The sequence below is a fragment of the Heptranchias perlo genome, chromosome 29 (genome assembly GCF_035084215.1).
Source record: "Heptranchias perlo isolate sHepPer1 chromosome 29, sHepPer1.hap1, whole genome shotgun sequence".
Classification (NCBI taxonomy): Eukaryota; Metazoa; Chordata; class Chondrichthyes; order Hexanchiformes; family Hexanchidae; genus Heptranchias; species Heptranchias perlo.
In genome coordinates, this window is record NC_090353.1 from 16,513,211 (window position 1) to 16,526,366 (window position 13,156).

The 13,156-nt window shown below is 43.0% G+C and overlaps 1 protein-coding gene across 3 annotated transcripts in view; it reads right to left on the minus strand.

The window, feature by feature from the left end:
* Positions 1 to 13,156, minus strand: part of arid3a (AT-rich interactive domain 3A) — a 54,791-nt gene that overhangs the window by 20,388 nt on the left and 21,247 nt on the right. For all 3 annotated transcript variants that reach the window (XR_010957897.1, XM_067968164.1, XM_067968163.1), the window contains exons 2-4: positions 8,668 to 8,740; positions 2,889 to 3,072; positions 1,203 to 1,447 (exon numbers count right to left, since the gene is read on the minus strand). Coding sequence is in view for 2 of the 3 variants with exons in the window: in XM_067968164.1 (XP_067824265.1) it covers positions 1,203 to 1,447; positions 2,889 to 3,072; positions 8,668 to 8,740 (502 nt within the window). In the remaining variant the exon portion in view is untranslated. The remainder of the gene's footprint in view (positions 1 to 1,202; positions 1,448 to 2,888; positions 3,073 to 8,667; positions 8,741 to 13,156) is intronic.

The following is a 13,156-nucleotide window of genomic DNA, read 5'->3' on the forward strand; positions in this document are numbered from 1 at the left end:
GTTGTACAAAGTAAAAAGTCCCAGCCTTAGTCCCTGGTCCGTATAGAATTAGCTACTCTCAGTTGGGGTGACAGTAGGGGTGTTACAATTAGCCTCAATGCCCTTGGGCTAGGGAGGGGAAAAATTTGGGCCAAGTTGCCACTCCTAACCATTATCTAGTGACCCCCCCTGCTAGAAAAGTGTGTGTTGTCATCAGGTGAAGCTATAATCGGCTCAGATGTGATTTTCTCCATTGCTGAAAAACCTGCAGAACTTTGCTTTCATGGGCTCACACACAGAAAATGACCATTCAAGTGAGGTACCAAATGGTGACCAGTGCTGGCAGAAACATACTCCAGTAAAGAGTCAAAAGGAGGGGAGGGAAGGAGTAGGGATGAAAAGTGACAATGAGAAAGGAAAATGCAATCAAACTAAATAAATTGAAAGGAAACTGGAAATTCCATTCATGACTAAAGGGTAGAACATTTTCCATACATCAAAACAGAGAGTTTGCAGAACAGAAACTTATTTCAATCAATAATTATGAAGCTGTAGTGCATCAGTACAATGGCATCTTTCAAAAGCTAATCTACAAAAGAACATAAGAAATAGGAGCGGAGTGGGCCATTTGGCTCCTTGAGCCTACCCCACCATTCAATAAGATCATGGCTGATCTACCTCAACCCCACTTTCCCGCCCTATCCCCCATATCCTTTGATTCCCTTAGTGTCCAAATATCCATTGATCTCAGTCTTGAATATACTCACGACTGAGCATTCACAGCCCTCTGGGTTAGAGAATTCCAAAGATTCACAACCCTCAGTGAAGAAATGTTTCCTCATCTCAGTCCTAAATGGCCAACCCCTTATCTTGAGATTATGCCCCCTAGTTCTAGACTCTCCAGCCAGGAAAAACAGCCTCTCAGCATCTACCCTGTCAAGCCCCTTAAGAATTTTATACATTTCAATGAGGTCATCTCTCATTCTTCTAAACTACAGAGAATATAGGCCCCATTCTACTCAATTTTCTCCTCAAAGGACAACCCTCTAATCCCAGGAATCAATCTAGTGAATCTTCATTGCACCCACTCTAAAGGCAAGTATATTTTTCCTTAGATAAGGAGACCAAAAGTGAACACAGTACAGTCTAAAAAGAGATTTGCAACGGGTCGAATCTTGGGAGTGCTAATTCTTGTAAATCATACGTAAAATCTAATGAAATACCTTTCTTTATTTTTACCAGCTGGCTTATAGGGCTGCCATTAGTTGTTGCTAGACTTAGTGTAGGCACTTGTAATTTGGGAGAGGATAGCACTGAAGACGTTCCACTAGGAGAGTAGCTATAAAGAGTTGATCCAAAGCTGTGTCTTCGACCCTCTCGTCGGTTGCTATCAATAGCAACCTGCAGTTCATTAGGAGAGCTCAGACCTCTCTTCTCACATTCATATGGATAGAGGTATTTCATATATCTGCAAAAATGAAGGCACAGTTATGTTGTACCTGAACAAGAAAATACCTGAATGTTGCAATTACAATTGTGGGAGAGCCAACAATATGGGCACAACTGTCAATATCAGGCAAATCTTAGGAGTGGCATTTACAATCCGCAACAGCGATACCAATTACAAACCTATTTAAGCTTGGTGCTGTGTTTATTTCCATGCGTGGCAGACATTAAAGCAGAGTATTGTAAATTGAGAAATTTAAATGGGGCAACTGGGGGAAATTTTGCACATTAATTTTCAAGCATTGCATGTGCATGCTGGAAAGATTATATTATTGTGTGGACTTCATTTTTGAAACAAGTGGCCAGATGATTAGAATAAAGCCAAGTGAAAATAACCAGATTTACAGTATATTTTGAAGTCTAAAATATGTGATTATCATTCCTAATGAGAGACATTTGTCTGATTGAGAGAAGGAAAGAAATCTCAGTAAATGACTGGATAGTGTAGTGGGCGTGGCACACATGAATGCACATAATGCCCCAGTAATCCACTATTGGAAGCAGGCGGCTATGATTATACCACCTGTACATGTAATTTTTGAGTGAGGGAATGCAGAGAAATGTTACGTCCTCACATGCATGCACAGTACAACTGTGACCTCTGGGGTCATAGAAAACCCAGCAAATAGTGTGGTTTCCCTACATCCAACAGCTCCAGATCAGCCCTCAAGCTAGTTTATACAAGATAAATTGGGTTTCTACTGTATGGAACTTAGTTAAGGATAACCTGTATTTGGACTAGAGTTCTACAACAACCTGCTACACAGCATCAAATAAAGTAAGTAGAACCAATATTCACACACTTTTAAACTAATATTTTTAAGATTTTAATTTAATATTTAAAAAACACAAATTTATAAAGAATGAACAAATTTGCATTTATATAATGCCTTTCACAAGTTGAGGACATCCCAAAGTACTTCACAGCCAATGAAGTTCTTTTTTGAAGTGTGGTCACTGTTGTAATGTAGGGAAACGTGGCAGTCAATTTGCACACAGAAAAGTCCCATGAACAGCGTTGAGGTAAATGACCAGGATAATCTGTTTTAGTAATATTCGTTGAGGGATATTGGCTAAGACATAGAGAATACTCTCCGGCTCTTCTCTAACTAGTGTCGTGGAACTTTTACATCCACCTGAGAGGACAAACGGGGCTTCAGTTTAATGTCTCATCCGGAAGACGGTGGAGGGCTGGGCTCAAGTCACCTGCAGGCCCTCACAGCTGTTGCAGTTGGAGGGCTGGCCAGTATAGTAAAGGTTACTGATTATTTGAGAACTGTGATAAAACAATGCAAGAGGTTTCCATTTACAAACAGACCAAATCCAGTTGCATGCCAACTTTTAAAATTGCACCGAGCTGTTCCAGCAAATTTCACCATTTTAAACCTTCATTATTAACTCACTGAGTTCTGAGTGTAAAGGCAGCACTTGTGATAGAGGTGGGTAAGTTGAGGCCTTTGGTAATTTCCCTCCAAAGCTTCTTATTAATGACTTCCACTAGGCCCCCTTTCTCAGTGACCAACACATAGAGCATATAGAGGTCCAGAACCTGCTTAGCCATTATGGGAATCCGATTGACTGGAGTCCCTAAAAAACAAAGGCATATTTAATAATAGCTCAATGGAATAAAAATCACATGATCCACATCAAAAGTCTTCTTAATTCATAAAGATTTTTTGTTACATTTATTAAACTGTGCCATCCCAACCCATGTGCATAGTCAGGCATTCTAGTCTGAATGTGTATTACCAGTTTATAGTGTATTCAGGAAGGCCTCTATTCCATTCTGACTGTACTTGGATTCACTACTAATTGGGTCACTATAATCTGCATTTTGTCCTCATTATCTCTAATATTAATAATGAAATGAATTGCATTTTCAGTTTATCTTTCACTCCCATTAAACCTAACCTGCTGTCCCAACTTTCTATGTCCCCTTCTTGATTACTCTCCAGGGCAATGTGACATAATACAGATGCTTAACAAAACAATGAAAATAATTTAAAACATCAACAATGGCAATGATATGTATTTTTAAAAAATCAGTTTTTTTTACACTCTGAATGTTAACAAAGCAGTATAGGACATAGGCCATGCACTTTTTTTCCCTTTTCTGTACTGAAAATGTTGAATCTTGCTGCAGTATGGCACCGTGGGTACAGAGAAAAGTCCCACAAATAGCAATGAGGTAAATGACCAGGATAATCTGTTTTAGTAGTATTTGTTGAGGGATATTGGCCAAGTCACAGGGAGAACTCTCCTGTTCGTCTTCAACTAGTGTCATGGAACTTTTATATCCACCTGAGGGGGCAAACGAGGCTTCAGTTTAAAGTCTCAACCAGAAGACAGTGGAGGGCTGGGCTCAAGTCACCTGCCTGCCCTCACAGCTGTTGCAGTTGGAGGGCTGGCCGGTTTGTAGCCAACCCTTTACTGCCTCAGCCAAGTGGACATTCTCATGTGTAAGCCTAGACAGTCAGTGTTGACAGGCTATTTGAACATGGGGGTAGAACCAATCCTACTAGACAACTGCCCACTCATTCACAATTCCAGTAGGAGTTATTGGACACTGATCAAGAGTAGAAGTCTTAGCAAATTGTTAAATCACTGCAGATTTAGCAAGTGACAATCTGCAGATGATTACCAGAAAATACGCACCCTCCCATGCATCTCCCTCACGCTCAACCCCACCCACACCAATGCATGCAGTGGCTCACCATGCAACCATCACTCAATCATGCCTCTGTGTTTTGCCTTGATAGGAGAAGAGATGCCAGAACGCCCGGGAGAGGGCACGGACCGGAGGGTGCCCGCCGCACCAGGTGGCACTAACAGACGCAGAGCAGCAGGCATTGGACATCAGCGCACACTGGAGTGCCTGTTTGTGGCGGATGCCGAGGCTGGGATTGCACAAGCGGCCGGTGACAGAAAGCTAACACTCAGCACTCATGATAGCGAATGATCTTAGCATCACTTGGCATCTGCAGCACCTCAACATTTGTCCACATGCCTAATATTGCTTTATATTCTCTTGCAGGGCCATCTGCGAGCGCCATGACCGTGGAGGGTGATTCCTCAGAGGACCTGCCGGTCTCTGAGGGTCCATCGTCACATCTGAGCCATGCATCCACCAGCGTAGATACACACACCTCGGTGGGTCCCTGTCCTCACTTAGTTGGGCTTGCACGTGGTGAGTCACCACACACGTGAGCACGAGCAGACCCTGGTGGCAGGGGCAGGCATGGAGAGTCCGCGTCGGTGGGAGCACTCTTCTCCAGGCTCTGCTCAGCTGGACCCAGCTGCTGAACCCTGGGGGCCAGCTGTGAAAAGGAGAGTCGTCGAGGGGCAGCAGCACATTGCCGAGGTACTGGAACAGGTGCCATGCGCACTCTCCACAATCGCGCAGAGGATGGAGGAGTCCAACTCCTGCATGAGGGGAATGGTGGCACAGGTACAGGAGGATATCTCTGAGATAGTGTCGCAGGGACATGAAGGCATCTCTGAGATAGTGTCGTGAGTAGGTGTGGGAATGTCTGCGATGGAGAAAAGGCTAGCCTCCCTCGAGCGTCAAGCACGGCTCAACAATGAGTCCATTCAGGCCCTGACAACGGCCGTTCGGATTCAGGATGAGCAACATTTTGCTGCCTTGAATAGGCTGACAGATACTTTACAAGTGGCCTTCCAAGGCCTCACACAAGTCCTCCAAACTGCCGTCCAGCACGGTGGAAGCAGTGATGTGGGCCTGGGCCACGAGAGGGATGATGGTGAAAGGAGACATGGAAGTGGGGACGCCACTCAAAGCGCTTCCACGTCTCACCCGTTGCCCCCCTCTCAACCAGTACCCGCAATGCTGCCCCCTCTCCAGGTGGCCGAGTCTGCCCCTGCACAGGTGCAGGTGGAGCAGTCTTTGGAGGGGCCCTCAGAGGCACCGAAACCCAGACGGCGTCGGCCCAAAGCATCTCATCGGTCAGGGCATGGACAAGAGCAACCTGCCACTACCTCTGCTGAAGCCACAGGGGTAGCACCACGCAGGGGTTCCCAGAAACGCAAGGCGAAGGTTTAGTGAGCACAAAGGGAACGCACAGGGGTGTCTGACGATTTGTCATGTTTTTTATTTATATTTGTTTTATTTCACATGCACAATAAATCTTATTATTATTATCACCACTACTGCCACGTCTTGCCCATTCTTGACTGGCTTGTGGAATAGGTCCCTTTTATGGGGTTCACCATGAACACCCACACTTGATGCCACCCATTGTGTCACTGCAGAGTGGGTGTAGGTGTATTTGCAGGGCTCTTTTGTGCAGATGACAGAGACGTCAGCGATGTCCCCAGTGGCACCCTGGAAGGATGCGGAGGAGAAGTTGTTGAGGGCAGTGGTGACTTTGACAGCGACAGGTAAGAAGATGGTGCTCGGGCCAGCCGGGAGCAGCTCGGCATGAAGGAGGCTGCAGATGTCCACGACTACATGTCGAGTGATTCTGAGCCTCCATGTGCACTGCTGCTCCGAGAGGTCCAGGAAGCTGAGCCTCAGTCTGTAGACCCTGTGGAAAGGGTAGTGCCCTCTGCGACGCATCTCTCTCTGCGGTTGCCCTCCCTCCTGCTGTGCAGGTGGATGTGTCACAGAACTGTGTTGTGGAGCTCCACGTGTCAGGTGGATGGCGTGGCTGGCGAGGCTGTTCGCCCTCCGAGGTCATGACTGCAGCCATGGCGGCTCCCATCCGGACGTTTGAGGGGGTCAGCAAGGATGGTAAATGTGTCTGGACACCGGGGTAAGTGTGCAAGTTTATTGTTAGGAGGAGGGTGGTGGAGGCCAAACTTTGTCAAAAGTGACAGAGTGGCCTCCTGCAATGAGTGAGGGTCTCCCCCCCCCCCCACCACCTGTCAAATGGACCTTTGCAGCTGCCACAGGCTGATGGCTGCAACACGTCCATTTCAACTGGGAGTGTTTCCCCCAGTTAATTTCAAAATCCCATCCCTCCTAAAATATCAGGTCAATCAGGTCTGTTAACAACCTGAAGTACCTGTTTAAGTGCTTTAAGTGGCACCCCGCCGGCTTTAATTGCCGGCGGGAGTCCCACATGCGGGGGCTGCGCGCGCATGTCAGCGCGTCACTGGGGAACCTGGAAGCGGGCGGGTTGGAGCCGGGCTCCAGAACCGCCCCGGGAATCCTGGATTTTCGCAACCCCCCTGCCACGAATGCACCCAATCGCGGGTGCGAAAATCAAGCCCATTGTGTTTCTCGCACATTTTCTGCTGTATTTTAGATTTTTTTTTTTTCCCCCTCCACTGGTGGGTTGGTTTCTAAGTAGATGCATTAAGAACTTAATATGTGGCAAACAGTAAAATCTGAAGAGTACAGTTACTAGGGACACAGGCAGTCACACATTTAAACTCACATTACCCAAAAGTTGTCATATGGGGCATACTTTCCCCTAGGAAGTAACTATGTTTAGCTTCTATCTATATATTAGGAAAATTGAAATTATAGGGCAACTATGGTTCACTACAGTTAAGAGATTCAATTAGTTTGTAGGCAGAGTTAAAGTTCTTTAGGTTTAGATACATTGGTTTCCATTAATCCTGGAAAGTACATGCCACTGCTCATTTTGGGATTAACAATTGAAGATCGTTAGCCAGGTTTTCTAATGGCTGTAGGCAATTGTAGAATATGGCAATCTCAAACCGAGCAAAGCAAGATGTATTTTTTAGTAAAATATTTCTTGTCATAAGATGCTAACAAGGAATATCTAACAACATTAACTACAGCTAAAACAAATCCGGTCATGAGTGCTAATGTTATCAAGGCTGCGTCATGTTATCAATTCACCACTGCCACAAAATCTCAATATAAATTAGATTTTGATTAGGAATTTTACCCACCACAGTAAACCTCAGATCAGAGGCATTTTTGTAACAAAAACAGATATGAAAAGATTTCTAATCTCAAGAGTAGAGGGCAGTAAACGTTCATGGTCAAGCCCTGAAGCTAAAACCATACTGCATTTGGTAATACGAAAACAGTAGATAGATCTAATCTGCCAGGATTTTACAACAGAACTTTGAAATTGTGGGATTTTATCTTCTTACCAAGCTATTCAAGGTATTTTAACATTTTGCCAGACTTGGTCTTATATTTTTACAGCAGATGCTAGCTGCTTTTATATTCTTTTAATTTGAATTCCAGGAGACGATGTCCCTGAATTTTCTCTGTGTTTATACTGTTTAATCCATCTGCTGCAGCATACTAGCATACTCATAGACCCAGGTAAAATTGGGTTTATTGAGTCTGCCACCAGGCTACAAAAAACAGGTTTAATAGAGTAAATACCAGGTACTGGCTCACGGATGCTGGGCTCCCTAAATCCAAATTAAAACAATATTAAAGCAGCTCTGCCTCGGATGCTGAGTTTTGAAAGGGAAGGGACAGAGCATCAGAACAAGGGTACTTTATAAAGAGATTGTTTTTAGCGTATTTATAGCCAACCTGATGAAAATGAAACTAATTTAATTGATCAGTATGGTTTTTTTCAAAACAAAAATCCTACTATCATCATGTTACATAATATAAGTTACCTGCATTAAAGACATAGTTATTACAACCACCAGGATCACCTCAAATGCCTTATTTTTTGTTTACAAAAAGGTGACCAAAAAACAGTAACATTTGGGAACACTTAACATCACTCGATTAAGCATCCTGGATGAAACATCTTATGCAGTACGTTATGTGGGTTTTAAGCTAAACTTTTCAGATAGCAAATATCTTTCAAAATATAATTTAAGTATGTTGAAAAAACTGCTGAAAATTGACACCTTGGTTCAATCATTAGTTTGTGCATGGCTCAATTTTAGCCACAACAGTTGTAGCGACGTTACAATTGGCCTCAGTGTCCCAGAGCTTGGGGGAAGAAAATAACAGCAAAAAAAATTAACCATTGTCCCAGATCCAGAGATTCTTGCTGAAAGTGCATGTGTGTAAATTGGGTAAGGACATGATCGGTGTGGCTGCAATTTTTACCTCGCCCCCACTATAGCTGAATAGCTTGCCAGCACTTACTGGCTGGGCTCACACATGAAGAAAGAACACGTGAGGTATTGGAGGGTTGCCCACAACCAGTAGGAGTCAGTGCCTTCAGGAGAGGAGAGGAGAAAATGGGGGAAAAAATTTAACACCTTTACCTCTCTTCTGCATGAAACTGAAAAGGTCATCCAAAAATTCTTTCCTTCTTGGATCACTGTCTAGTTCGTAGAGCTGTAAAAGAACATAATATAGTACTTGAAAATGGCAAACAGACAAGTTACCTCATGTTCATGATCCAAGTCCTAATGACTTGACTAAAGATAGCCTCCAGGATGTGTTTTGGATATTTAAAAACAAAACACAATTATACTCATTGTACTCTACCAGCAGCCTCTTAAAAGACTTATTGGTGAACAACAGAAAGTAACATGCATATAGGCTTTAGATCTTTAGAAGCAATGATATTCACTTGCGTTGGTCAGAAAAACAAAATCATAAAATTTATAAGTCAGGACTGTGCCTTGTACTGGTGCTAGCTCACAACTGTCTAATCTAGTCTATATTTCTCAGTCTTTACTCATTTTATATTCTTCCTTTTCAAATACTTATCCAATTCCATGATAAATGATGTTATAGTCTCTGCATCCATTGCCACTTGTGGTAAAGCATTCCACATTCTAATAACTCTCTGAAAACAATTTCTTCTAACTTCCCATTTCATTCCTCTAGCGATAATCCTGAGTCTATGGCCTCAATTTTAACCCCCCACCCCCGTTACAGACAAGATAGGGTTGGGCGAGGGGTTAAAATATCGAAAATGGCAATCCCGTCCCCAACGAGCCACGTTCCTGGCCACCGTAATATTAACAGCAGCGAATCAGACCATCGACGAGCCTCCTACAGGCAAGCAGGGGCCCACTTAACCTACAAAAGTCACTGCCCGATGACGTCATCAGTGCAGCAACGTAATAGTCACTTGAAGGCAGTGGGAAATCCCGCACTGTCAGCAGCCTGGCAGAATCACGGCAGAAGGTGCTGACAGGCCAAGCCAAGGTAAGCCTGCAAAAATTACTTCTCTTTGAACTCCATGTGGGCCAGGAGGAGCAGGAGTGCTCCCCTCAGGACCCACAAGGAGTCCTTAGGCCTCCCAGCGCCGGCCTCCCCCCGATCTCCAGGAAATTCCCAGCCTCCCCCTGATCGTGCTGGAGCACCACCCCCCCGACCCGATTGCCCTGTAACCCCTCCTCCCACTGACCTCCGGGGACCGTTCCCACAGGTCCCCACTGCGGTCTCCTGCCGCCAAATTCCTACTCCCATCCTCCAGGTAGTGAATCTCGCCGGGTGTTGGGCAGGACACCAGGAACTTTTATTTAAATGAGGCCCTGACTCCTTACAAACCATTTGAATACAATCTTTCACTATTTATTCTCTCAAAACAGTCCATAATTTTGAATACCTCTACTAGATGCCACCTTAACTTTTCTGTTCCAGTGAAAAAACCCAATTATTGAGCTTTGTAACTACAGTATAATCTCTCATTCCAGGTATCATTCTACTGATTCTTTGCTATATCTTTTAGAAGGCTCAATATCCTTCTTACAATGGGGTGCCCAGACTGCACATACTCCCAAATGTACAAACTTATTGTACAAATTCCATATCACTCTTGCCTTTTAAATTCAGTACCTCTACTCTATAAAACCCAGGTGCCCATCAGCTTTTTTGTGGCTTTTTCTATCCGGACTCACATTTTTAAAAGATCTATACATCTGCACCCTTAGATCTGTTCTTCCACTTCATTTCAACAGTTATTTTTTCCTCAAAGTATACCACTTAACAGTTCTCTGCATTTAACTGCATCTGCCAACTGTCTTCCCACTCTGCTAATCTGTTTTATGTCTTCCTGAAATATCTTGTATTCTACTTCAGTTTACCATTTCCCCTAATTTGGTATCATCAGCAAACTTTGAAATAATTCCTCTTCTGCCTATATCCAAAGCATTTATATAAACTCAAAAAAAATGACGTGTCAGAGTAGATCCCCGGGGAACACTACTACCTACATCCTGCAAAATTGAAAATATCCATTTATTCCTACTCTTTGGTTTCTGCCTCGTAGCCATCTCTTCAGGTAGATGCACTTGAGTGCCAAAATCCTTCTTATAATGTAACAACATGCACTTTAATCACATGTACCTTCATTTTTGTAATGTAGTATCTCATCAAATGTTTTATGAAAATGGACATACACACAACCTGCATTTATCTATAAACACTAACGCTAATATTTCTTTCCCCCTGGATAACCACTTGGTCCACAGTATCATGATGTTGCTTGTGATTTCCTCCTGAGTCACCATCTTCATTTGTGTCACAAGTACAAAACGCTGTATACCTATCAGATACCTTCAGACCTCAAGAGTTTCCTGCATTGTCTCCAGATTTTCCTGCATTAACTCCAAGTCAACTTTCCACCCAGAATATAGTCACCAATTTCCCTTCCTCACTTTTCCTCTCTCGCTGAAGGGTGACCACCTCTTGCAATGTACACTCTTGGAGCCCTTCCTCTTCCAGTATAGTGCAGAGTGTCACCAACGGTTTCTCATGTGGGTCAGCTCAAGTGGGTCCAACTGGAGATAATTTTCACAGTTGTACTTGTCCTGGACTCTTACTTTCTGCCATTTAGAGTCACAATAATATTTCATTTTATCTTGATACATATTTTTGTGTCCGGTGCATACAGAATGTTGTTCAGTGAGTGGTAGTCATATCACCCCCCTCATTATGGCAACCTCATCTGAATATCAGTGCACAACACAGGTATCACCATAGAATCGCAGAATTTTACAGCACGGGAGGAGGCCATTCTGTCCATGGTGCTTGCACCAGCTCTATGAAGTCGAATATTTATCCACTTCCCTTTTAAAAGCCATTATTAATGGATTCTGATTCCACCATGTTTCTAGTAATGATTCCATGGTCTAACAACTTTCTACATAAGAAAAGTCTCCTAACTTCTACCTTCATTCTTTTGATGACAATCTTAAATTTATGCTCACTAATTACCGACCCGACAACCAGTAGAAATACCGTTACCCTATTTACCTGATTGGAACCCCTCAATTTTGAATAAATCCATCCGACCATCTCTTAACTTTCTTTGCTTTGATGAAAAAGTTCCTTTTTCTCTGGTGTCTCCTTATAATTAAAACTTCTCATCCTTGGTATCATCTTATTCAATTTCTTCTGCACCCTCTCAATTGTCTTGACATCCCTCAAGGGTAAGGCACCCAAAACTGGGTACAATATTCTAAACGTAACCTAACTACAATTTGTATAGATTTTGCATTACCTATTTGCTTTGGTACTCTATACCCCTATTTATAAAACCTAGCATCCTGCACGTTTATTTACATCTTTTTTGACTTGTCTTCCCACTTTTAAAGATTTGTGTATCTGAACCCCTAAGTTTCCCTAAACCTTCAAGTGTCTCTGCTACTCCACTCCTCTTACGGTATATGTCCTCCTAAAATGCATCAACCTCACATTTCTCCACATTAAGTTTCATCTGCCCAATCTACTAACCCGGGTCTTCTCTTCAAATCACTCAGTCCTCTTCAGTTAACCAAACTCTCTATTTTTGGGTCATGTGGAAATTTGATATTGTGCCTCCTAGACCTAAATCCAGATTATATTTTTATATTTTACACACACACACACACACACACATTAATCTCCTGTGGTATTGCCCACAGTACTTGAAGAGCAGGCACAGATAAAAATGAAGGGGGAAAATAAAAGGGCACAAATGCAGGTATGATACTAAAAGCTGGAAAAAATGGTTCCAAAAATTAAGAAGTTACAGAAGAGCTACCCTGTGAATCGCGAATTGCCACAAGTTGTTGCTTGATGTGCGCTGCTCCGCCGTTAACCTTGTGAAAACAGAAGCTCGCCTTCAACCTCCCCGTGAGTTTCAAGAAATTGCTGCATTTGCGCATTAATTGTAAGTTAAAATTGCCACAGAAAGTTAGGGCTGCTACTTAACAGTGTAAGTACCTTTTTAATGATGATATTTATGTTCCTGCAATGCCACTCAATCTCTCTGGCCTAGAAAGGGAACAATTTAAACTGTGGCGTCTCATTCCTACAGGTAGTAAATTGTTGTTAGAGATATTTAAAATTTAAATTTTAAAATTTTCTTACTTTTCCTATGTCTCTTTTTTTCTCTCTTTATCCAATCTTTCTTTCCCTCGCTGTACTTGATTTGCCTTTATTTCACCCTTTTTTCTTCTATTGTTCCTCTGTTTCTTTCTCAATCCTTAAGTCTCATTGGTTAAGGAGATGGACAGTTGGTCCCGTCGTTCACCATGGTCCCAGAGGTCCCGTTATCAGCTCGCACTTCCAGCAACTTGCAGTGCAAAAATTTTTCAAGCTGAGGGAAAAAGTCTAACAAGGCTTATTGCGAGATGCTCTGCTCTAGCAAATTCTGGGCCAATAGGTTTCAAGGTGGATACGGAAATTTCAAATAAAAATCTTGGGAACATTTACTTGATATGAATTTGTTGCAGAAGCTTGGAAAGAGTACTGATCGTCACTTTTCAAAGCACCAATTGACAAAACATTGCTATCTGGAATTCACAGTTTTTG